The sequence below is a fragment of the Cydia splendana genome, chromosome 1, assembly GCF_910591565.1.
Source record: "Cydia splendana chromosome 1, ilCydSple1.2, whole genome shotgun sequence".
Lineage (NCBI taxonomy): Eukaryota > Metazoa > Arthropoda > Insecta > Lepidoptera > Tortricidae > Cydia > Cydia splendana.
In genome coordinates this window covers 27,228,194-27,255,543 of record NC_085960.1, presented here as the reverse complement: position 1 = coordinate 27,255,543, position 27,350 = coordinate 27,228,194, and the positions used below count along the sequence as shown (strand labels likewise).

Below are 27,350 nucleotides of genomic sequence, written 5' to 3'. Positions count from 1 at the left end.
AATAGGTATTATATTAGGTACCTATTACATTTTGGTTATTTGGTACCTAAATGAAAACCTTGACTTTAAGAATAACTTATAACTTTGAAACGTAAACGGTTTAGGCTTTCATTGTACTTTTGCGCCTATGCCAGCGTACAGGCAAATCCAAATTTTAAGTAATAAAATATAGCGGTAAGGTGACGACAGTTTTCATACGCACAAAATCCAATATGCAATGCCGATGACGCACGCGGTGTTGTATACAACGTGTCCCAAAATTCAACGATAAGCTGGTACCAGAAGATGGACCTGCTCATGACTACTCGAGGAAAAAAAAATATCTCAATTTATTATGGAGTTACAAAAAAAAATTAAAATCGTAACTACATGTATTCTGGTATTTTTAAGGGTTGTGGTGGATAGCAGTGCTAATTAGGTTACCGATACAAAAAAAAAACAGAAATATTTGAAAAATTGTAGACATGGTCGTTAAAAATACCATTAGCGGTGTCGATTTTCATTTTTTTGTAATTCCATAATAAATTGAGATATATTTTTTTTTATTTTTTTTCCTCGAGTAGTCATGAGCAGGTCCATCTTCTGGTGCCAGCTTATCGTCGAATTTTGGGACACGTGGTATACAGTGTGGAAAGATAAGTCGGGCCCTGGAGGGAAACTACCTTAAATCCTTAAGCTGGCTCATTTTACTTAAAGGAGACATTAGTTTATTTTTAAAAAGAAACAAAACTGCATTCAAAGATTTTTATATTTTTCTTTAATTTGGCTTGTCTAAAAAAATCTTGAGTACTAAATATTAGATTTTATTGATATTTTGTATGACAGACGAGTGTAAGACCTAATGTTTCTTGGAGAAATGTTATCATTAACATTAACTGTATCGACTAGTAGAATAAAATTGCGTGTTTATTTTTTGGAATTTTTAGTCGATTCGAGTCCCGGGCGAGGCAAGCTAGTTTTAGAAAATCTTTGAATGCAGTTTTGTTTCTTTTTAAAAATAAAGGAATGTCTCCTTTAAGTAAAATGAGCCAGCTTAAGGATTTAAGGTAGTTTCCCTCCAGGGCCCGACTTATCTTTCCACACTGTATAGTGTCGGTCTTTTTAACTTGCTAGCCTCTGATAAAACTGTAATTGTTTATACTCAGCTAAACAGGTGAAAAGCAAGTAAGCGAAGCTATTGAGGTCGATGAACGAGATATCAAGCTTATTCGCAATTTCTAACTGGTTCCAGCGGTTCCGTTCCGCCCAGGTTCCGTACGTATTCCCTGCAGAGGGTCTTTAGCAATCGCAATAATCCTGGGATTGAGAAAGTTGTTTGAATATTTTAGATGACGTTTTATCTCTGTTCAGCTTAGTAAAGTTCGATAGGCACAATCAGTTAAATAACGATTTGTATCGACGAAGTAAAATTAAATAGTTGTGTCTATCCAAATCCAAACAGATTATATAATTTAAACAATATGTATTAGATAACTGTTATATTAATACTTAACTAGAAGTAGTTAAACTACAAGTACAAGTAGTTAGTAGTTAAATGCAAGCATTTAGTTGCTTAATAGGTACCTTATTTTACTATTAAGTACCTACTACAAACTCATCACGCGTTCGGAAAAAAAAGCTAAATGAAAGTTAATCGATTATATTTTCTATAGAGAGAAAACACCACAAATCAGCATAGAAGTATTTGGAAAAGTAAGGTGAATGCACAATTAATTTATGATAAAATGCGTGGAAAACAGATGCGTGTGTGGTACAGTCAGCAGCAGATATACCTGAGCGGGCAAGGTGTCCAAGAAAACATATACACTTCAATCGTCACAAAAATAAGGACATCTAAGTTGTCATTTTCACGTAGGCTTTCAGTTCGTCACATATATCTTAACTTCTGAGTTTTCCTTTAACACATACACCCTTATTTAATCACAATGACAATAACGGTTAGAAATTCAGTGGTAACTAAGCACTCAAATTCAAGCTGCTGTCATTAATACATACATGCACCATGCACTGCCAATCACGTACGTCAGCAGGGTGCCACAGGGTGCTAAGCAGTTGTTATTTCAATGGTAACTAAGCATCAACATTTTATCTGTTTAACTTTTAAAAAAATACTGTAGCAGCTACGAATTGACACCTCCTTTCATAAAGAAGTATTTTATCGTCAAGTGTCAAACTTAGACAATAAATAAGTATTAGGTTCTACGTGAAATAATCGGTTTTTATTTTAACTGTCATAGGCGGCCGTTCTTCCAAACCGTAGAGCATATATATATATGTTAATATATTTATTTAGCCCGCTTATTGTACTAAAATATACTATATAGTACTAAAATACAATGCTCCGAATCGATCAAAGAACGAAGAAGAAAATAATTGAATTGAAACGTAACACGTTCACTGTCCCAATCTGACATGTAAACCTTATGGTTTTTTAATAGAGGCTAGCCGTGGCCCCACGTGAGGAGCACGGGCAGTAAAGGTGTTAAACATATCCAACTATGACTCCTTTCTTTATTTTGTTGGTTGGACTTATGATCTGCAAAAACGGTGCCTCCTCTTCTATAGATGTATGCGATAAAAACATCACTGCCATGCATATAAGTAATAAACTGTTGACCATAGGAATAACGAATTTTGTTTTTACAACTTAGTATAACCTAGCAGTAAACATCAAATGGCATTCCGCACAGGAGTAATCTAAGGAACGCCCACTGCGGGTTCAAACCCACAACGTCCTGTTGTGTGTGTGACATACTACCTATCTTCAAAAATTATATAAACTAATGCGATATTAACATAAAACCAGAAGACACAACTTAATAATAGAAATGAAACCCAAAAAAAATAAAAAGCTGTAATCTCTAGGTGCGTGCGACTGAGATTTGAACCCGCGGTCTCTGCTTTGAAAAGCAAACGCCTGTTACTGAGACCACAACGTGCCTTGACAATTGGCTCTAAATTCGGCTTCAGTTACTTTCGCTATGTGTCATTCGTTTTGACGATTCTGCTAAAAGAAATAGTTTGCAGTAAGTTGACCGAGAGGCTCCTGTCAAATGGTTGAAGAGCAAAACGTGAGATAGATGTATGTGATGACAAGACTGTACTGCTTTCGATGATTGTCAAAACGCGTTACCTGAAATTAGCAAGTCTATTTTTCATTCAATATTCGACCATAGTCGTATGCTTTAAACGTCTATTTTTCCATATTGTTCAGATATATTTGACACGTTGACCGCTTAGATACCAGTGCTTTTTTGACAGCTAAGGTATCAATGACTTGTTGTAAGTGTAGAAATTAATGAATAGCGACTGTTAAGTTATTTGTGACACGTTGAGCGCTCACAAGTAAATACTACCATGACAGTCAACAACTTTTTGACAGTTTAAACGTTTACCTCTCTTTGAGCACCTGGAGTGTATAGCGACTTCTGCTGCTGACTGTACGTGAATAATTCATCAGACTTTATTGAAGTTATATCACCCTGACGTGATAGCAATTTTCTAAATCACCCGTTATATATGCATGTTATGTCATGCAAACTCGTTCGAAAAAATTTCCATGCACGGCAAGATCGAGATCTCAGTATGCATCCAGTTCGCAGCTGTTGGTCTGTTAGAGGGGAGAATGCGCGGCAGTACACTGCCAAAGTGTCCGGCAGAATGGGCGCACCGCGCACGCTGCTCTGCCTCGCGCTACTGGCGGCCTGCGCCTGCGCCGGCGCCGGTGCCTCGCCGCAGAATGTGCCCGTACGTGCCGAAAACCAAATTGAACTTTTCGATGGAGTCACCATGCACATGCCGACTCCCGAAACCACAAACAGGACTGAGAATGCAATAGTCTCCTTTACAATTGACACTAAAAGGAGCATGCAGGAAGGTAAGTGTAGAAAACTAATTTTATTAAAATTCTTGCTCTTTAGTCATGGAACGTGTTAAATTATTAAAAGTGTATTTAATGTAACATGCACGTGTAGGTAAAATTAAAACTCAAAGTAAAATACTAAACCAAGATATTCAAGTGTTCTTGTCATTCATTATGGCTACAAATATAATGACCACCAAAAAATACTTTGGTACCCTAAATAAAAAAATCATGCTTACCAAAAAAAATTACTGAACACCAAAAAAATAAGGCCTAAAATTACAAAATTACCACCGTTTTAATTACGACTGCACTTCAAATTGTATTCGAATACCAAATATATTGAATGATCACCAAAAATCATTAATGATCACCAAATCTTGAAGACCAAATTAATGCGATATTTTCACCTAAATAAACCACTATGATTACCAAAAAATGTATACATATTACCAAATAAAGTAAACTGATGCCAAAATTACTAGCCCCTCCCGCTCAACCCCCCGTACCCCGCACCGCATACCTACCTAACCTAACCTACTCTTCTAGTAGCATACTGAAATGCTACTAGAATAGTGGGTTAGGTTTGAACTGCGACCCTTACAGAAAAGAAATGCTACTAGAAAAGTGGGTTAGGTTAGGTTTGAACTGCGACCCTTACAGAAAAGAAATACTACTAGAAAAGTAGGTTAGGTTAGGTTTGAACTGCGACCCTTACAGAAAAGAAATGCTGCTAGAAAAGTGGGCGAGGTCAGGTTTAAACTGCGACCCTTACAGAAACGAAATGCTACTAGAAAAGTGGGTTAGGTTAGGTTTGAACTGCGACCCATACAGAAACGAAATTCTACTAGAAAAGTGGGTTAGGTTAGGTTTGAACTGCGACCCATACAGAAACGAAATGCTACTAGAAAAGTGGGTTAGGTTAGGTTTGAACTGCAACCCATACAGAAACGAAATGCTACTAGAAAAGTGAGTTAGGTTAGGTTTGAACTGCGACCCTTACAGAAACGAAATGCTACTAGAAAAGTGGGTTAGGTTAGGTTTGAACTGCGACCCATACAGAAAAGAAATGCTACTAGAAAAGTGGGTTAGGTTAGGTTTGAACTGCGACCCTTACAGAAACGAAATGCTACTAGAAAAGTGGGTTAGGTTAGGTTTGAACTGCAATCCATACAGAAACGAAATGCCACTAGAAAAGTGGGTTAGGTTAGGTTAGAAAAAGATGACGAAGTGGATTTATTAATTTAATAGGATAACGATATATTAAATATTTGCACATTTTTAATTAAAATGTGGTTACAATTTTGGTGGTCATTTACTATTTTTGGGTTTACAATGATTATTTTGGAGTCATTTGCTTCAATAGGATAGCAAGATTTAAAAATTTGGTTAGAATTTTACATTAAAATGGAGTTCTAATTTTGGTGGTCATTTACTATTTTTGGGTTTACAATGATTATTTTGGTGTCATTTTATTTAATAGGATAGCAAGATGTAAAAATTTGGTTATCATTTCACATTAAAATGGGCTTTGAAATTTGGTCATCATTTACAATTTTTGGGTTAATAATGATTAGTTTGGTGTCATTTCCTTTAATAGGATAGTAAAATGTAATAAAATTGGTAATCATTTCACATTAAAATGGTGTTATAATTTTGGTGATCGTTTATTATTTTAGGGTGGTAAAGTAGATTTTTTTGGTATTAAATTTTATTAAATCTGGTGATCAGTTAAATAGCAGCCATTCATTATTAATAATTATTCACTTAATGTCTACAAATCCTTCATAAAGTAGGTATGTTGTTAACCTGCAGATAGGTACAAATCCCGCGAAGGAGAGGATTGTGCGAACGGCGGGCTTATTTGACACTAGATACGTAGAGAACCCTCTTAGCAAAATATAGACAGGATAGGTACAACTGCATTGTGTAAGTACCTAAAACATTTGTTTTACAATGCATTTTTTTTCCATTGTCATATTTATACGACTTGATTAGAATTTACAACATTTACCTACAACACTGGAAAATAACGCGCGGGCTAGGGTAGGTATTCTCAATCATTCCTTTTCCCGCATCAATGTTGAGTGGTATGCTACTGAACTGGGCACCTGTCTAGTTTAGCTTTTTCACATAGTTTAACTACCTACAATCCGTTTTAAAAGCAGAAATATGTAGGTTGTACATACTATATATCTACTGGGTACGTATATAAATAACTAAGTTCAAGGTGGAAGGTTGCAAATATAGCTCTGAGATACCTAGTGAAAGCGAAACACGTGTGGTAAGTTAATGAGTAATTTATTGACTGACTTTATATCTATCGCGGGCGCAGCTGCGGCTAAATCTAATGTTACATCATGTAGGTATAGGGTTACCAGATGACAGGAATTTTCCTGGCATGTCAGGAATTTTGGCCTTTTGTCAGGAATGGGGACGGAAGGACGGAACACGAAAATGTCAGGATTTTTTTGAATTGATAGACTTTTTTATAAAGTACCTTTTTATTTACTGAAATTAATAGAAATAATAAATTTAATAAAACTTAAATTGATAAAACGCGGCTATCGGCTCAAATCGGGTGGCCATCGCTAATATCCGGAAATCAGGAATTTTGTCAGGAAATTCTAAATTTGTAGGTATCTGGTAACCCTATGTAGGTAAAATAGGTAGATCCCCATTTATATGCATGTGCCTCGGGGTCGTGGAGCAAGAGAGCCAGACATCATACAGAATCCAAAGATGAGCCTAATGATGTTGTTAATTATTGTTTATCACCAATAATGATGATTATTTTCCAGATGACAAGTAGGAAAAAACATTTTTGCATACAATTAGGTGACCCTACTCAATGTGACGTCTTGTCGCTTTCCATACAGCGTATGTCAAAAGTCATAGGGTGGCCATAATTACTTAGTATAACATTAATTTTACTTGAAAAATAAGAATAATTCAAGTAATTATCTTTTAATCAAATACTACCATATGATAATGTGGATCATTTACAGAGTCAGAAAAAGTGGTTCTGGATCACGACCCCGAAATCATCCTGTATATTGGAATTTAATTATAATTATGACAAGTATTTAGGTAATAAAACTAATAAATTTAAAAAATCGGACAAGTGTGAGTCGGGCTCGCCCACAGAGGGTTCCGTACTTTTTAGTATTTTTTGTTATAGCGGCAACAGAAATACATCTGTGAAAATTTCAACTGACTAGCTGTCACAGTTCCTGAGATACAGCCTGGTGACAGACAGACAGACAGACAGACGGACGGACGGACGGACGGACGGACGGACGGACGGACGGACGGACGGACAGACAGACAGACAGACAGACAGACAGACAGACAGACAGACAGACAGACAGGCAGACAGACAGACAGACAGGCAGACAGACGGACAGTGGAGTCTCAATAATACCCTTGAAAAAAATACAATTCGACTTATCTTACCTATACCTACTATACTTATACGTACCTACTTATATTATATGATAATTGACTTACACTCATTTATTATTTACAAGTTTTTATTTAGTTTCACATGTCCCGTTGTCTGTCTGTCTGTCATCAAATCTTGCAAGTTAAATTTGACCCACTTCCCGGTTTCCGATAAAGCTGAAAATTTGCTTACATATACATATGTTAATTGGATAACAATGCAATATGTATAAATTTTGGTACAATCGAGCAGATCTGATGATGGAGACAGGAGGTGGCCTCAGGAACTCTGTGATAAAACAACGCAACTTGTTTGGGTTTGTTTGAATTGTCTTGATGAGTATTAGTTGCCTGTTAAAAAAAGTACAGTCAGCGATAAAAGCTTGTATCAAATATGTTTTTTTTTATATTAAAAGTTATTTTAGATTTAAAGGCGCATCGTATATCAATAATATCTAATCTAATACCTTTAAACGAGCAATTCTTGTTTATTTATTTATTTATATATATATATTTCGGGGATCTCGGAAACGGCTCTAACGATTTCGATGAAATCTGCTATCTGGGGATTTTCGGGGGCGATAAATCGATCTAGGTCTTATCTCTGGGAAAACGCGTTTTGTTGTTTTTATATATTTTCCGAGCAAAGCTCGGTCTTCCAGATATTAGGTAATTAACCGACTCAAAACTTTGTGATTGTCCCCCAGTTGTGTATTAGTCCAGAAATACATTGATAACTTCAAATGTGCACGTTATCGCTTCTACCTGCAATAGTTCCTCTAAATAAAAAACGCATCTGATTCCAATAATATTTTGATATCGACGATATCACGTTTGAAGAGTAAACAATAAAAAGGCCCGTTCTTAAGTTTGAAAGTCTACAAAATACTGGAATTGCGGAAAGTGTACTTTTTCACAATAACGTCCTTTGTAAACCAGCCACGAAATTTGGCCACGAGAAAGTAGAAATTACCTTTCGAGGTTGACGTGTATAATAATCAGAGCAGCCGCCTTGACGCGGCCCGGGCATGCCGCCATCATTAAATCGATCAACCATCTGCGAAGAAAGTGAAATGCAATGTGCATTCCATTTTTTTTACAACTGCGTTTTAATAATTAAACACTCATACAATTAGTACAAAACTCTTAACACTTTCTTGTTAGGTGTAACACTCCGATAACAGCAGAAAATCTCATTGACAAAGCGTAAGTTGTTCATGTAAGATGTCGCTTTATTTTACATTTGCCATCTCAAATTTTGTTTTCTGCATGGAAATCGGTTAAGTAAATACTACCAGTAAGTAGATTAATTATTCCATCAAGGGCGTGTAGGGAGCGGCACTACAATATAAACAATGAAATTAACATAATTAGTTAATTACATACTAGAGTTAATTTTGCAGCAAATAAAACCGGGGGTCAAAAATAAACGGATATATAAGTAGCTTTTCAGGGTAGAGCTCCGTGTTAGGTACTTAATTACTTACATAATAACCAGCGTCCGTCGTCGCAATTATTTATTGAGCAATACTACGTTATGTACTTGCTAGAAAGCTTACAATTAATTACTTTTAACAGATTTAAGTAGGTAACACAAGTTTAGAAAAAAAATCGCTAGGTATTATACTTTATTCGATGACATTTCAAAAAATTAGAGAAAAAATCTGTAAAGCTTGTTATCTTGGAAACTTTATTTTTGACCCCCGATTAATAGGATTTTATTTGTTGCAACTTTAATGCTAGCTCCTTGAAAAAATACCTCGAATTACAAATCAGGCATATATGTATACACCCAAAACCAATAAGGGCTTGAGTTTATTGATAGCATACCTACTATTTACTAATTTTGCTTTCCTTAATGTTTTCAGGTCGCGGTAAACAGAAGAAGCTGATGGAGCGCATCTTGCCGATGTTTATCATGCCGTTTATTATCCAGTCCACCATCGTGCCCATGTTCCTCAGCATGCTCAAGTTCATGCTCTTCAAGTCCATGATGGTCGGCAAGCTGGCCTTGGCCCTAATCATCTTCAACGCGTTTAGAAACCACAACACCTTCAAGGGAAGAAAGGAGGAGCAGATTGCAGATGTCCACTACGGCTACCATGGACAAATGGAGGAATACGGAGCTTATGTAAATTGAGGGTCTATCAACAAATATGTGACTTTAAAAATGCTATTTATGCGAAAAAAGGCGGTAAGCGTAGAACGACAACGATATAATATCCTTATATTCAATTCAACCACAGTCGAAAACTTTTATTTATTGTTTTTAGTCAAGAAATTTATTACCTAGTCCAATAGAAACATTTGGTTGAAAATGGTTTGTAAATGAAAGGAACATCCTATAAGTGTGTTAGTAAATAATGACACATAGAATACATATCTACGTGAGTACGTATCACGAGTACCTACGTAATTCTTTTCTCATCAGGGCTATGAGAAATTTGTACTAATACTAATGTGAATGCTGTAGGTACCTACGTCGGTTCCCTAACATAAGTATCCACTTTTCTATACAATTGGTATGGCAACTTGGGTACTTAAGTTGGGGAACCGACCGTAAATAATTATTAAAATGTATCCACGAGTGTTTGTGGTACCTATGTGAATAGTTTGACATGAAGCAAGGCCAATGTCGACTTGTATTACACGTATTTTAGAAGACTTGTCCATCCAGAAGGGGCTCAGGAGCAGGACAATTTTCATAAAATACCCTTCTTAAGAAAAATACCGGAGTACCTACGAGTATGTTTGGTATTCTTTATTTGTAATAATGAATGAAATGAAAAACCAGCACTACAATATAAGTACTATAACGCATGTTACATGACCCGCGTATGTTTGTGGTATTTAATATCAACGCAATATTAACCGGTCAGCATTTTTTGAACTCACTTTATCGAGTAGTGGTGGCGTACAAAAGAATATTAACTATTTTCGATGCTGTAAAATAATTGATGTAACAGAGAATTTTATCATAAATTCCCGTACCTAAGCAAGTTTAGCATTTTTTACTTTATTTTGGTGTGCTCGATAGAAAACCGCTTCGGGTTTCGGGTGCCAACCTACGCTACGCCGCCACTTAATTATGCAAAGGCTTTAATTAACTATGTCATTATCTAATTAAGTACTTAGGTATGTAAATACCGTAGGTATATTATTTGTAACTATATCTAAGTATTTACTAATAGCTTAATATATAAGTAGGTAGTCTGTTTCTCAGAGAATGTACCTACCTACTGTATCAGCCGTTACCTACCTATAACTTTCTAAAAATAAAGAAACACATTAGACCCGAGAAATGAGGCTGAGTAATGACTATTACTATTTTATTATAGACGTTGCAATACATAAGTACGGCAAGACAAATATAGAATTGAAAAAAACAGATTTAGGTACTATATTACTAAGTGGTTTATGTTATGTGGCAAAAATATTAGAATTATATCAGTATTTTGCTTTGTCTTTACAAGACATTAAAAGTACAATACAATAGATGAAAATGTGATAGTTTTTTTTACGTAGGTACGTACGTGTAAAAGGAAAATAAGATCGCGTGGCGGTTGGTCTTCGTTCCACTTTGCTCAGTAGTCTCAGTAGTCTCAGTACCTACAAAAAATATCATTCATGAAATTGTGTTGTTGTTGTTTTACCAGACCCAGACTGAGACTTGGCATAGCGAATTCAGCAATCCTGGTAAATATACGAAACATCCTGATAATTTAGAGTTATATAGGTATTACACAAAAATTATTAAAACATCGTTTTCTAGTGATTTTACTAGAAAAATAAATACTCAACTCATACTCAAGTTAAATGTTCCCTTAATAATATGTACCTATTATAATACACTACACAAGAGAGACAAGATAGACACTCATGAGAGACAAGATACCTACCTAGTAATAATAACACATTATTGAAAACTCTGGAGAGTCAGAAAAAAATACAAGTCCATACGGTAAATAAGTATTGCGCTTTCGGCCGAGGCTTCATAGCGTTTTTCACGCCTACTGTGAGGAGTGTGAGGAAATAAATAAATATTTCATATACTTGGTCAAGCAGATCTTGTCAGTAGAAAAGGCGGCAAATTTGAAAAATGTAGGCGCGTAGGGATATCGTCTCATAGAAAATTTGAATTTCGCGCCTTTTTCTACTGACAAGATTGGCTTGACCGTCTATATTATAATTATATAACAGAGGATAACATTTCAATAATACCTACCTACCCTGACCATTAACAGATTGTTAACTTTACAGCGACTAGAACTTCTGTGGCGTTAATATATTGTTTTGAGTACTTATCGTCCCATGAATACTTCTTTTTTGCAAAGTGTATTGAAAAAAATAACCATTCATTAAACAGACTATTTACATCCGGTCCAATAATTTCCGAACAATGACGGGGAAAACTATAATACTTATCCATGAAAGTTTATAATTGTTTGTTGATACATCTTACTGTACATAGATAAGTTTAATTTATTGTTATTTATTTAAAAATAAAAATGAATAAAAATATTGCCTTGTTTTTTTTTCGTTGAAGGGTACAAAACTGACGGAAACTTAATATTAAGGCCCCTGCACATATTGGGCCAACGCAGGCCAGTCCAAGGGACGCAGCCATGCGGTAGAATAAGATAGCAATATCACTTGCTCCCTCTAACGCATAAATGCATCCCCCAGACTGGCTCACGCTGGCCCAATATGTACAGGGGCCTTTGGGTAATTAAATAGCCCGTCTAAGGCCCCATTTACCCGAGAGCTTTTTCAACGCGCGTTAAAAAAGCGTTTGAATGACACAAATGGATACATGTGTATTAAGCCCCCATACGCACGAGACCTTTTTCAACGCGCGTTAAAAAAGCGCTTGAATCTGTCCGCACTCTAAATTCGATTTAACGACCAAGGCTTAAGGTCGAAAATACAACAACGCTTGATAAAAAGCGCCACCGCTGTTGTTGGAAGGGTCTTTCAAAATGAATAGGGGTTTTAGAAGAACATTTTTTGATAAAGTGAATATTTTCGGAAATAATCGCTTTGAAAGAAACAAAATGTGTGTGACAATTTTTGTATCGTTTCAACCTCATAGTGTGGAGTGTCGTTGGATAGGCCTTTCAAAATAAATAGGGGTCTTTAAACAACATTTCTTGATGAAGTGAATCATTTGGGAAATAATCGTTTAGAAAGAAAAAAAAAAGATTTTTCCTTCTAACTTTTGAACCATCTGTCATATTATGAAAATACCTAGTGCTTAAAAAACTCAATCAAATAAAATTAAAACAAACTTAATCAGTTAAGCCGTTTATGAGTTATCGCTAAAAGTCTTCCCTTCTTATTTTAATTAAAAGCCTGGCAACCCTTATTTGTGACCGGATTTTCGCAGGCAACCCTATACCATTGTATTTGCAATAAAATTACCATCATTTTGATGTATAATTCAAGCGTCAGACAGATGAGTGCAATTATCGATATAAAATCACCTCTTTAAACACGGCAACCACATAATAATGACCGGAACGAGGTAGGCAACCTAGATGATTTATGTTGTACAACTTGTATACTTTCCCTTGAAACTTATTTCGTTCGTCAGACAAATCGGTGAAATTTGCCGAAAAATTTTTTTTTACAAAATTTATTAAAAATAGCCTTGACCGTATTTCTTTAGGCAACCCTATTTATTTATGTTCTGGAACATATTTTCTTTAATATTTTCATAGTTTCATCCGTCAGACAGGTTAGTGAAGGTCGACCATATATGTGGGATCTTAGACCAGTATGAGAAGAGTCGTCTCTTCTCTTTCCGCACAGACTCTAAAAGCCGTAACACACTGCCGCACCGCACCGCGACATTGGCGCGATATCACTCTTTCTCACTCTTATTGGTGCGGCGCATCGTGACCTTGGTGCGCTGCAGTAGCGTGTTATGGCTTTAATATCTCGGTATTCTCATTCTCGGTGGGGAATAAAAAAAAATGTGAGACTGATAACAGGGACAAACAATAATAACGCTTTCTCTGCTACTTCTACTGAAGGCGATGGCTAAGGATAGGCGTCATACCCGATACCCGTGTACGGGTGCTGTTTGACGTTTGTGTAGACACCGGTCTCTATTCTATGGCTACAAAAGTGTTTCTTTAGACCAAAGATAATGGAAATTTGGACTGGCCCCATTTACACGAGAGCTTTTTCAACGCGCGTTAAAAAAGCGCTTGAATCCGTCTACACGCTAAATTCGATTTAACCTTAAGCCTTGGTCGTTAGCAGAGAAAGCGTTATTATTGTTTGTCCCTGTTATCAGTCTCACATTTTTTTTTATTCCCCACCGAGAATGAGAATACCGAGATATTAAAGCCATAACACGCTACCGCAGCGCACCAAGGTCACGATGCGCCGCACCAATAAGAGTGAGAAAGAGTGATATCGCGCCAATGTCGCGGTGCGGTGCGGCAGTGTGTTACGGCTTTTAGAGTCTGTGCGGAAAGAGAAGAGACGACTCTTCTCATACTGGTCTAAGATCCCACATATATGGTCGATCTTCACTAACCTGTCTGACGGATGAAACTATGAAAATATTAAAGAAAATATGTTCCAGAACATAAATAAATAGGGTTGCCTAAAGAAATACGGTCAAGGCTATTTTTAATAAATTTTGTAAAAAAAATTTTTTCGGCAAATTTCACCGATTTGTCTGACGAACGAAATAAGTTTCAAGGGAAAGTATACAAGTTGTACAACATAAATCATCTAGGTTGCCTACCTCGTTCCGGTCATTATTATGTGGTTGCCGTGTTTAAAGAGGTGATTTTATATCGATAATTGCACTCATCTGTCTGACGCTTGAATTATACATCAAAATGATGGTAATTTTATTGCAAATACAATGGTATAGGGTTGCCTGCGAAAATCCGGACACAAATAAGGGTTGCCAGGCTTTTAATTAAAATAAGAAGGGAAGACTTTTAGCGATAACTCATAAACGGCTTAACTGATTAAGTTTGTTTTAATTTTATTTGATTGAGTTTTTTAAGCACTAGGTATTTTCATAATATGACAGATGGTTCAAAAGTTAGAAGGAAAAACCTTTTTTTTTTTTTTCTAAACGATTATTTCCCAAATGATTCACTTCATCAAGAAATGTTGTTTAAAGACCCCTATTTATTTTGAAAGGCCTATCCAACGACACTCCACACTATGAGGTTGAAACGATACAAAAATTGTCACACACATTTTGTTTCTTTCAAAGCGATTATTTCGGAAAATATTCACTTTATCAAAAAATGTTCTTCTAAAACCCCTATTCATTTTTAAAGACCCTTCCAACAACATCCCACACTATACGATACGGAAAAAAAATACTCACATACATTTTGTTTCTTTCGAGGCGATTATTTCCTAAAATATTCACTTTATCAAAAAAATATTTTTGAAGAACCCTATTTATTTTAAAATTCATATCAAATGACATCTTACATCATAGGTATCAAACGAAAAAAAGAAAGTCGTTGGATAGGTCTTTTGAAATAAGTACGGTTTTTTAGAAAACATTTTTTTATAAAGTGAATATTTTAGGAAATAATCGCCTCGAAAGAAACAAAATATGTAAAAATAAGTATGTGAGGATTTTTTTTCCGTGTCAACCCTATGGTGTGGGATGTTGTTGGAAAGGTATTTCAAAATGAATAGGGGTTATAGAAGAACATTTTTTGATCAAGTGAATATTTTCGGAAATAATCGCTTTGAAATAAACAAAATGTGTGTGACAATTTTTTTATCGTCCCAACCTTATAGTGTGGGGTGTTGTTGGATAGGCCTTTCAAAATAAGTAGGGGTCTTGAAACAACATTTTTTGATCAAGTGAATATTTTAGGAAATAATCGCCTCAAAAGAAACAAAATATGTAAAAATAAGTATGTGAGGATTTTTTTTCCGTGTCAACCCTATGGTGTGGGATGTTGTTGGAAAGGTATTTCAAAATGAATAGGGGTTTTAGAAGAACATTTTTTGATCAAGTGAATATTGATAAAGAAACAAAATGTGTGTGACAATTTTTTTATCGTTCCAACCTTATAGTGTGGGGTGTTGTTGGATAGGCCTTTCAAAATAAGTAGGGGTCTTAAAACAACATTTTTTGATAAAGTGAATATTTTAGGAAATAATCGCCTCAAAAGAAACAAAATGTATGTGAGGATTTTTTTTCCGTGTCAACCCTATGGTGTGGGATGTTGTTGGAAAGGTCTTTCAAAATGAATAGGGGTTTTAGAAGAACATTTTTTGATAAAGTGAATATTATCGGAAATAATCGCTTTGAAAGAAACAAAATGTGTGTGACAATTATATTATCGTTTCAACCTCATAGTGTGGGATGTCGTTGGATAGGCCTTTCAAAACAAATAGGGGTCTTTAAACAACATTTCTTGATAAAGTGAATCATTTCGGAAATAATCGTTATAAAGACAAAAAAAAAGGTTTTTCCTTCTAACTTTTGAACCATCTGCCCAAAAAATATGAAAAATATCATGAAAATAGTGCTTAAAAACTAAATCAAATAAAATTAAAACAAACTTGATCAGTTAAGCCGTTTATGAGTTATCGCTAAAAGTCTTCCCTTCTTATTAAAAGCCTGGCAACCCTTATTTGTGACCGGATTTTCGCAGGCAACCCAAATTACCATCATTTTGATGTATAATTCAAGCGTCAGACAGATGAGTGCAATTATCGATATAAAATCACCTCTTTAAACATGGCAACCCCATAATAGTGACCGGAAAAAGATAGGCAACCTACATGATTTATGTTGTACAAGTTGTATACTTTCCATTGAAACTTATTTCGTTCGTCAGACAAATCGGTGAAATTCGGCGAAAAAATTTTTTTTTCAAAAATTTATTAAAAATAGTTTTGGCCATATTTCTTTAGGCAACCCTATTTATTTATGTCCTGGAACATATTTTCTTTCATATTTTCATAGTTTCATCCGTCAGACAGATTGGTGAAGGTCTGAAGGTCGACCATATGTGGGATCTCCTACTATACCCAACAGTATGGTTCTACTCTAAGTAGTATGGTTTATGGTGGGCAACAAGTAGCCTACCAAATTACGTAGGTTATGTTTGGCAAGGCCCCAACGCTGTCTGTTCTCTTTGACGGCGCAGCAACTAGTATTATTTCTCTCTCCTTGCTCTTTTAAAAATGCCGTTTGTCAAAAAAGGACAACCATACTGTTGACAAGATGGACTTCAAATCCAGGTGTCCCCTTTTTAAGTAGCTAACACACTACCGCACCGCACCAAGGTCATTGTGGGACGCACCCATAAGTAAGAGGGAGAAAGAGATATCGCTTTCTCCCTCTTACTTATGGGTGCGTCCCACAATGACCTTGGTGCGGTGCGATAGTGTGTTAGCTACTTTAGGTAGACAAAGGTTGTGTATGTGTGCGTGAAAACGTATATGTGTGCTCTTTTAAGGATGTGAAAAGTCGTGTTATATATCGATAAACGCTACACAGCGGAACGAAATAGCGATTAATTGAAGCTTCAATATCTTCGTTAAACATAAACATAATTGAAATGCTAATGGATAATTAATATATTATAATGTAATAAAATAATTTAATTCTTGCGGAACACATATTATTTTAGTAGGTATTTATGTATTTTAATTAAATATCTGAACTTTCCCTTGGTTCCCTGCTGGGGCGTGACGATAAAATTGTGATCTGATAACCACAATAAAGAATAAAAGCGTTTTTGTTCATTTTAGGTATCGTTAAACCTTTGAAGTAAAATTAAAATTGCAAGAAATGTCGATAGTTTATCGATATGACTTTATCGACATGGCTACAGCAAGGTGGGCCACATTGTTAATCGTACACTAAACAAAAGTGGTCCCAGTGACAGCTCGCTTGGAAGGTATCTCTGTATATTATTATATCTATCATGTTTGGTATGTTGTCAGAAATATTAAAACGTTTTTAATTTTTTCGCGTTGCACATGTTCAGAGGGGCTACCGCGAAAACCGATATTCGCAAATTGCGGGGATCTTTCTCTTTTACTCCAAGGAAGGCGTAATAAGAGTGACAGAGAAAAATGCCCGCAATTTGCGAACTTCGATTTTCGCGGTTATAGCCCTGTCCCCCACGAGCGCACGCTTATAGTATGCGTATAGTACATCTAGAGAAAATATACTAGATCTATGGCATGTTGCCAATGCTCCAATGAAAAAAAAAACTAGATCTCTATGGTATACGTCAAATTCGGTAAATTGTCAAATCATGAAATCAATCAAAACTTGAGTCGAGTTGTAATTTTAGTTTTATTACTAGATTTTTCATGGGTTTTACCCGTTATTTCTTTACAGTTTACCTATGGTCTTTTAATATAAATGTTTCTTAGATTCCGAACCTCTTAATTACTGTTGTTAAAACTACTGTATAGTTGTGTTCAGCACTATTCGAAAAGGGGAGTGTGCTAAGTTTTAAAAATAAAGTTGTGTTTTGTTAAGGGTCATGTTGGCAAATACAGAAATTCGCAATTTAAAAGAGGGCACCCTCGATACTATAATAAAAATTTTGCATATTGTAGAAGACGATTGGAAGAAATTCATGGCTTTTATACCCATGGACCCTCAGAAGGAAAACTCCGATCGTAAATACAATAGTGAGCACATAAGGTTAGTCACAAACAGACAATTAAATTGAGTTGAATTTAAAAATAGATTTGATAGTAATATCACTATATAATTATAGCACAGCTTTTTGTTAAGCAATATGGCTTATATATTTACACATATATTTAACAATAAGTATATAAATTCGCCTATTCCACCTATCCCTACCGCGATATCCCCCCCAGTGGGGATATGTGGAATATTTTTCCATCTATTTCTACTAGTAGGGATACTTTTCCATCTATCCCTACTAATTGATGCCAAATGGATTTTTTTCCGCATATCCCTACCATTTTCCCCCTGGTAGGGATAAATGGATTTTTATCCTCCCGTCCCTACTGTTTCCCCCCCTGGGGGGGACAGGTGGAATTATTTCTATGTATACCCATTGGTTTCCCCCCCGGTGGGGATAGGTGGATTTTTTTTCACTTATCCCTACAACCTCGCTATTTGGTAGGGATACATGGAAACTTTTCCAATCATCTTAACCTGATTATATTTTGGTAGGGATACATGGCAACTTTTCCAATCATCTTAACCTGATTGTATTTTGGTTGAAATACATGGAAACTTTTCCAATCATCTTAACCTGATTGTATTTTGGTTGAAATACATGGAAACTTTTCCAATCATCTTAACCTGATTGTATTTTGGTTGAAATACATGGAAACTTTTCCAATCATCTTTACCTGATTGTATTTGATAGGGATACATGGAAGTTTTCTCCAATCATCTTTACCTAATTACATTGGAAAGACTGGCCAAAAAAATTGTGACGAGGCTATCTGAACATATATATGAAAAGGTGCAGGGGCGGGTGGAATAAGTCCATATTATATATCTACTAAACGCCTGTGCAAACCGGCGGAGCGCAGCGCAGATCACTTTAAATTTATCAATGTGTATTCTTTCCTATTTCAATTTCATTCAGGTATAAATTTGAATGCTCTGAGACATGAAGCATCTCGGAGCATCACGGAGGATTGTTACTCCGCGGCATCGAGGAGCACGTTAATCCTCCTGGGTGATCTGCGCTGCGGTCCGCCGGTTTGCGCAGGCCTTAAACAGCTAGGTAGCAGGGCGAGTGGATGAAATTCCATATATATCCCTACTAGGTAGCAGGGACGGGATGACTGGAAGAATTTCCATATATCCCTACTAAACAGCAAGGTAGCAGGGACGAATGGAAGAAATTCCATATAGCCCTACCAAACAGCAAGGTAGCAGGGACGAGTGGAAGAAATTCCATATAGCCCTACCAAACAGCAAGGTAGCAGGGACGAGTGGAAGAAATTCCATATATCCCTATCAAACAGCAAGGTGGCAGGGACGAGTGGAAAAAATTCCATATATCCCTACCAAACAGCAAGGTAGCAGGGACGAGTGGAAGAGATTCCATATATCCCTACCAAACAAAAAGGCAGTAGGGATAGGTAACATAAAATCCACCTGTCCCCACCTGGGGAGGAAAAAAGAGGTTAAAGTGGAAAAAAAGTTACTTATCCCCACCAGGGGGGAAATCAACAGGTACACGTGGAAAAAAATCCACCTATTTCTACCAGGGGGAAAGTAGTTGGGAAAAGCGTAATAAATTCCATCTGGCCCTACCATTCAAAAATAGGGGGGATAGATGGACGACTTGATTCCATGTATCACTACCAGTAGAAATAGATGGAAAAATATTCCACATATCCCCACTGGGGGGGATATCGCGGTAGGGATAGGTGGAATAGGCGTATAAATTCTCTACTTGAGAACAATCTTACATCAATCAACTAAACTTTTGGATTGAAGAAGATTTGTATCTACTGGTACTACAATATACATATTACATACAGAAACATATATGAGTTATCATCACATAAATACAGGGATTGTTACCAGTATATATATATATATATATATATATATATATAACTAAAAGTCAAAATATCACATTGCATACGCAATATTTTTTTGATATTCTACAATGGTAATTAGGTTAGCTAAATAAAATGCAAAAATATACATAAAAACAACCGAGATACCGAAATTTAATAATGGTTAATTTGTATGAAAAATATACAGGTAAGTATTTGATCCCTGCATTAATATTATGCCCAGAAATGGTTTCGCCGGAAGACCAGCACTGACTTTCGGGTTAGCATTATGCTGAGGCGAGACCATTTCGTGGTAAACTATATACTTTATGCTTTAAATAAACTTTTTGTAATATGTTTGTATGAAATGTAGTTTTAGTTTGCCATGAATAAATGAAATTATTCTTATTCTTCTGTCCTATTATAAAAACAAGATTCTAATAATTAATCAACTTAACCAAACTGTTTAAAACCACTGTAATTTTTTTTATTTAATGAAGTGGTTTGTGGACAATGTGGACTGCTGGTGAGGTGCCATTCATTTATTACGTAAGGTGATATTTGCCAGTTTTTGCCCGCTCCTGACTGTCACTTTTTGTTTTGCAGATTGATTGAGGAGCATTCCAGGGTTATCAATGAAAAATGTGCTAAAATTTTGTTTGATGAATGGGGGACCTCCGGCCAAATCAGACCAACACTGAAGACAGTGCAACAAATTGCATTGAAAGCAGAGATGATGCGGCTTGCGGATGAAATAGCTGACATTTTGAGAGGTATTAAATGTATAATAATTAATAAATAATATTTTTCTTTATTGTTCAAGAAAATGAAATAAGGTCAGGTGGGGTAAGAGAAACAAAGTTTATTTTGCTCGGACAAGAGAAACAAGAGAAAATATGTGGAAACAGGAGTGTTTTTAAGTTAATTTTTCTTAGGGTTGTGTGCCAAAATGGCAAGGAACCTTTATAGTTCCGTCATGTCCACCTGGCTGTCCGTAGGTCATAGCCATTTTACTCAGAAACTATAAAATATATTTTAACAAAATTTTAAACGTAGGTTTGTGAGCCACTACTTTGTTAAGAAGTAGAGATGTGCGCCGATGGCAAAATCATCGGCGGCGGCGTCCGATGATTTTTTGACCGGCGGCGGCGGCGGCGTCCGATGATTTTTTGACCGGCGGCGGCGGCGTGATCGGCGTGAAATCGGCGTGGCATAATTTTTGATACTGCATGGGAACGTGGCTGTACAAGCTCTACATTAAAGCCTTCTGAGTATTTACTAGGCTATCCAAAACATATTATGTGTGTTTTCTAAATTATTGCCGAAAATTATATCCCATCATGACACTTGGCAACTATTTATTACCAACCTAACGGTTACCAACGGTATGTTTAAATATTAAAATAAAAATGATAATTTAAAACGCTACATTTTAGGCAGTATTTTTACTTAATTTGTAAGTGGAATACAAATAAATCACAAACAAATCTTTATAAGTTAAGTCTTAAATCTATATCGTCAGGTGACAAGCAAAACTCACTAACACCATTTCATAGCCAAGGTGAACCATATTAGTACTAAAAGAAGGTCGATTTTTGTTTAATTTTTTTAAAGTAATTAGTGACTTTTGCTTGTCACCTGACGATATTGACTTTTCCCAGCCGCTGTTGCCTCACCTAGGATTTGTTACGAAATAATGATGAACTACATACTTTACATTTGTCTGAACTGAAGTTTATCAGAAATCTATGTTAGAATAAAGATGTCATCGTTTTCGAAAGAAAACGTCTCTGGCAGGTTGATTCGCTCAACAGAATGTCTTTGAAGTGTCCCGTTTTATGGAATATTAAGGTCTACTTTGTTTTCATTACTGCTAGCTTAGTGATGATAGTTGGTGATTTAAGTTCCTTTTCATCACACTTGCTCGAAAAAGATCTTATTTCATGCAGGTGTACTAAAGGACAAAGGCCTATATTGTTCCCGCGGGAGTTATAGATTCTGAAAAAAAAAGCTATAACTCACGAGTGAGTTATGGCTTTTTTTTTAAATTATGTCACTAATTCATACGAAAAAAGTAGTTTTAAATGAGTTTTACATTGAAAATACTGACGTTTATAAATTATTTTTTAAGTGTATGTTTAAAAATATTTAATTTGATTAATTTAATAGCCGTTTAAATTATTTTTTACACAATTTTCGATTATGGCTGAATCCGAGTGGGTCTGTGCCTTCGAATCCAAACCTGCCAAAACAAGACAATATGGCGGACGAATGTTTGAAATGTCACCGTGTTTAAGAATGATTTCGCTTAAAATTTAGTTTTTTCTTCGCAAGTGTGATGAAAAACATTGTAAGGACTGTATCGTTTATTATGAATACAACTTTACTTAGCCGTTTTTTCTGGTATTATATTTTTATTAAAAAAATTACACATATAGTTTAATTAGTGCTTTAATAATAAGTAACATTTCGTCCTGGGAGAGCACGTAAAGCATATGGTTTGGACAATATTTACCCAATCCTCCCGAGTAACTACAACGATTTTGGACAAATACTACAAGAAAATTTACGGTTTGCGAACAAGACGAGATATTACACAAAAAAAATCGTACTATGTAAACAGCAATTACATATGATTCGTAAAGCGAAACATCTGGGCATAGTCTAATCATTTCTTTTAGTTGAAAAAAAAAGTTTTGGATTTGTGCTTGGTGGCCTTCTAGAGAATATGGCATGTTACTTACGACAACCCCGACTTTGGTATACAATATAACCATCATGGAGCGTTTCTATCGACCTGTTCTAGCCATGGTTCAACGCCATGAATGTCCGTTTTGGATTTCGGTAGATTCTTTTAGCTGTTTCCCTCATTTCCCTGGCGTCAGAAATTGACGGGAATCCAAAATGTTGCCTAAAAAGTCGTTTTCATGTAAAGATAAAAATTCACCACATTTATTCTGTGGATGTTCAATTGAGCAATCATGAAAAGGTCACTTAGATGGCATATTAACCTTTTGTTTCTTTAAATCGTACCAAGGAATCGGTGAAATAGTCTCAAATTAAGCTCGATAGGCTTGTCCAAATTACATTTGCTAGACGGTATTAAAATCATCATAAAGTCCCTAAAATAAAATAAATGTAAAACCTTCTTATATCAGATATGGCTTAAAAATACCCCCAGATTATACCTTCTTAACATAGTAATACAAAATAATACATACGTCAACACCAACAGTTAGACCAGGTTTTATCTGTACCTATAATAAACGATACAGTCCTTATGTAACTCCGGGGGTAAGCATATTGTAAACTCGAGTCTTTAACTCTTATAGACCTCGTTTACAAAATCTCGCTTACCCCCCTCGTTGCACAATGTACTAATAAGTAGGTATAATTGTTTAGGTATAGCTTATTACGAAGCTTTAAACTGACTTTTATAATTTTGTTTGAAATATATATTGTTAAGTAAAAGAAGCTGATAATCACCATCAAATGACTAAGAATTGATCGTGTGTAATTTTAAATGAAATTGTATAATTATGTGATAAATAAATAAATGATATCTATCATATGATGACCCTTATGCGTGTCACCAGCATCATACGAGAAATCATAAAATACGCATTTATAATCGTGGTGGCAGCTTGCTGGAGATTCTAAGAAGAAAATAGCATGTTTATGTCCTAGGATATGAACCTGCTATTTTCTTGACTTTAGTTCACTGATTAAATTGACAATCAAGAGACTATTGATGTAAAACAAAATGCGTTCTACAAAAAAGATGTGCGAAAAAATATCAAATAATAACCTGAGATCCAGAAACTAGATCTTGATTAAATTAACGCTAAATCGTTATCACACCGCAACGATAAAAATGATGCTAATTTGGTTCACCGGTAAATAATAAGCGAAAAAGCATAACCCTTCGGGTGGCAGCACCTCCGGTTGAACGGTAGGAGAAATGGCGCGGCTATTTTTTTAAATATGCCTCTAAGTGGCAGAGGCCGCGAGAAGGTTCGGTCATAACAAGCCCGTAATTGGCAGAGACCGTCTCGCGGCATCTGTGCGACGCTGCATTTCGCGTCTAAAATAAAACCGTTAAAACGACGCCTTGCTTGCTCACTCTTGCAAGATGCATTCGTCAATAAACAAGGATGGTATTCCCTAACGGTCGAATTCCGGCGTAAAACAAAGTTTGTTAGAAATGACGTGATGTTCCTGCCCACCTCGCCCACTACGCGCCGACTGTCGTCGAGCCGCGAACATTCAAACAGAATACGCACTGATAAAAAGTGAAATAAACTGTGTGAATCGTGTTAAATGTATTGTTTTGTCATAAAGACTGCTTTATCTACAATCAATTGTTTTATTTCGTAATTATACGTATTTTTACATGAAAGTAGAAAAAAATTAGTAATATGAGATTAGAACAAGTCTAGCATAATTCACATAAATAGAATAGAATTCATTGGTATACAATCAAATAACCAATTTTATGCTTAATTCAGTGATATATAGTTTGCATATATCATTCATAGTTTTTTTTTGGGAAACGGTCATATTTCTAACACGTGCCAAATTCGCGATAATCACCCGTTGAGGCCCCGCCACTTGACGTATATTTTTCCAAAATGGCTGCGCCACTCCACCGGCTTGTTATGTCTGTCCGTCTCGCGGCCTCCGCCACTTACCGTAGAGACCTCGAGGAGGACAATGCCACTCGAAGGGATAAGGATCTTTAAATTATACCTCTGACACTATCTACTCACTACGCAACATGGAGTAAGACATGATAGGTATCAAAATTTCCCACGCCGATTATACGCCGGTCAAATTTATCGGCGGCGGCGGCGTGGAAAAATCGTCGGCGGCGGCGGCGCGGCGGCGCGGCGCACATGTCTATTAAGAAGTAAAATTTTATAAAAATATATTTTCAGGGCAGTTCTGTAAATAAAACCGGATAAGTGCGCGTCGGACGCGCCCACCGAGGGTTCCGTACTTTTTAGTATTTGTTGTTATAGCGGCAACAGAAATACATCATCTGGGAAAATTTCAACTGACTAGCTATCACGGTTCATGAGATACAGCCTGGTGACAGACGGACGGACGGACGGCGGACAGCGGAGTCTTAGTAATAGGGTCCCGTTTTTACCCTTTGGGCACGGAACCCTAAAAATGAAAAATTAAATTAAATATCATCAACATGTGGCACATCATCAGATAGGTCTTTAAAAATAACATGAGACTGCTAAAACCGTTTTTTGATTAAGTGAATACTTTTGGACATAATCACTCCAAAAGTCAAAAATATTGTTTCTTTCATAATTTGTCCTATAACTTATTTATTTGTTTAATCCAGTGTTGGCCAAGCGTTAATTGCAATTGACCATTAACCATTACAAATTGAACTGTAAACGAACGGACGGTTCAACTTGTACTGGTTAATGGTCAAGAATTTTCAATTGCATTAACGTTTCGGCCAACACTGATTTAATCCTTATTGCACATGCACAATACATGATAGGTGATAGGTAATACAAATGGCTAAACCAGAAATATTAAAAAGGTACAGGGTCTTTTAATGTTCAAACATTTAGAGTCCTTCTAGATTTAATGAAAATTATCATAACATTTCCAGAGCCTCATCCCCCACGGCCAACACAAGGACCAGGAGCTCCTGTCACTGAAAACATCTCACTTTTATTGAATGAGAGCAGCTCAGAAATCAGGGACACAACTGCACAAATGAAGTCTGTAAATAATGAAACTAATAATGACATACAAGGACAGAGTACTGGACAAGTATATAACATACCTAATTTTAAGCTAATAGCAAAGTCTGTTGGCAGCGATGAGTCCTATAAACAAGAATCCAGCAATCAACAGTTTAGTGAACAATTGCATGATCAACAACCCTATATTCAACAAGTTAACTTCCAGTCTTCCAGTCATCAATTGGATTATCAATCTGAATATCAGCAATTTCAGACTTCTGTGCCAAATATTCCTATATTTCAAGGAACAACTGAAGGTCTGACACTGAGTAGTAAAATAGATTCATCAATCCTCCAAGACCCGGACTTGACTCACTTTGATTATGAGGAATTACAAACTGCAACAAATAATTTTTCTGATATCTGTAAAATAGGATCTGGTGGGTTCGGGATTGTGTTCAAAGCTCCCCACCCCAGACACGGCATGCTGGCCGTCAAGAAAACTCACAACCAGCCCAACCAAGCAGAAGTGATGAGAACATTTAATACCGAAGTACGGTATCTTTCGCAATTTCGCCATATAAACATAGTTCCAATCTTGGGATTTTCTAAAAATGGTCCAGTGCCTTGTATTGTTTGCGAATTCATTGAAGGTGGATCTTTGATTGAAAAAATAGCTGAAAAAGTGTTAAATGAGAGGCAGAGGATAACTATCATGCAGGGAACGGCGGAGGGGCTCCGCTACCTGCACAGCAACCGAACATACCATCCCACCGCGCCGTTAGCAACATACCCCAGCGCACAAAATGTCTCCAGAATTAACTTCGTCCATGGTGACGTCAAAAGCGCAAACATTTTGCTTACAAAAGACTTTGTCCCCAAGGTTTGTGTTGAACTAGATACATAACTTTTTTTTCATTTATATGTAGACGAAACTGCAAGCAAATGTTTTAATGCTATAAGTACAATAAAGTCTAATCGAGGGAAAAAATAATATACATTTAATTTGGCACAGTCAGTTGACTGACTGGTAGCTACGTAGTTACGTAGGTACTCTTTATTAGAACCAAAGCTATCATTTTCTTGTAGAACTAATCATACCATTCGCCAGTAACATATTATTTTCTTACTTACTCTTCTCACTATGAAACTGACGTAAAAGACTACTCCAACGATTAAATGCTTTTTTATGTTAGTCAATGCCGATTAAAAACAAAATGCTTTTGTTACAGCTCTGTGACTTCGGCCTGACGAAATCATACGAAGAAACATTCATCATGCCAACAACATTTGGAACAAAAGTTTACATGGCACCCGAGGCGATACAAGGCACCGTCACTCCGAAATCAGACATATTCAGCTACGGAATCGTCTTACTAGAACTCTTAACCGGCCTCAAACCTTTTGTCTTAGCAGACAATACAAAAATAGACATTAAGACTTACATTTATGAGGGTACGAGTTGTGGGAAAAGTATTTATGAATTTCTTGACCAATCTACTCAATGGACAAAGGCTGTAGATATCTTTATGTTAGTTAAGAAATGTTTGGAGAATAACAGGCATGACCGGCCGACAAGTGAAGCTATATGTAATATATTAAATGCCTTTATTAACAACTGAGGTGCTATACATCTGTGATGAGTTAAGCCTAGGACCTAGAGACCTGAATTTAAAGTCTAACTTTTAGGAGTTGTATCTTGATAGTCGCAGTATTAAAATATTTATCATATAGATAAGTGTAACATGTATGAGAGAGTGAATCTACACGTTACTACAGATTATTTCTTATTTCAATAAGGT

The 27,350-nt window shown here is 36.1% G+C and overlaps 2 protein-coding genes across 2 annotated transcripts; both read left to right on the top strand.

The window, feature by feature from the left end:
• The first annotated feature begins 3,606 nt into the window (after positions 1 to 3,606).
• Positions 3,607 to 9,475, top strand: LOC134792464 (uncharacterized). The gene is made up of 2 exons (XM_063763750.1): positions 3,607 to 3,877; positions 9,175 to 9,475. The coding sequence occupies exons 1-2, from the start codon at positions 3,661 to 3,663 to the stop codon at positions 9,444 to 9,446; spliced, it is 489 nt and encodes a 162-aa protein (XP_063619820.1). The 5' UTR covers positions 3,607 to 3,660; the 3' UTR covers positions 9,447 to 9,475.
• An 8,172-nt stretch (positions 9,476 to 17,647) lies between these two features.
• LOC134792452 (interleukin-1 receptor-associated kinase 4-like) lies at positions 17,648 to 27,291 on the top strand. The gene is made up of 4 exons (XM_063763741.1): positions 17,648 to 17,978; positions 20,441 to 20,607; positions 25,473 to 26,431; positions 26,781 to 27,291. The coding sequence occupies exons 1-4, from the start codon at positions 17,815 to 17,817 to the stop codon at positions 27,168 to 27,170; spliced, it is 1,680 nt and encodes a 559-aa protein (XP_063619811.1). The 5' UTR covers positions 17,648 to 17,814; the 3' UTR covers positions 27,171 to 27,291.
• Positions 27,292 to 27,350: the final 59 nt, after the last annotated feature.

What these genes read in the sequence shown, in the direction of transcription:
- LOC134792464 (XM_063763750.1), top strand. Translation starts at nt 3,661, where the DNA reads ATGGGCGCACCGCGCACGCTGCTCTGCCTCGCGCTACTGGCGGCCTGC. An exon ending in TAAAAGGAGCATGCAGGAAG is followed by an intron (nt 3,878 to 9,174) that starts GTAAGTGTAGAA and finishes TAATGTTTTCAG; the next exon opens with GTCGCGGTAAACAGAAGAAG.
- LOC134792452 (XM_063763741.1), top strand. Translation starts at nt 17,815, where the DNA reads ATGTTGGCAAATACAGAAATTCGCAATTTAAAAGAGGGCACCCTCGAT. An exon ending in TACAATAGTGAGCACATAAG is followed by an intron (nt 17,979 to 20,440) that starts GTTAGTCACAAA and finishes TTTGTTTTGCAG; the next exon opens with ATTGATTGAGGAGCATTCCA. An exon ending in CAAAAGACTTTGTCCCCAAG is followed by an intron (nt 26,432 to 26,780) that starts GTTTGTGTTGAA and finishes CTTTTGTTACAG; the next exon opens with CTCTGTGACTTCGGCCTGAC.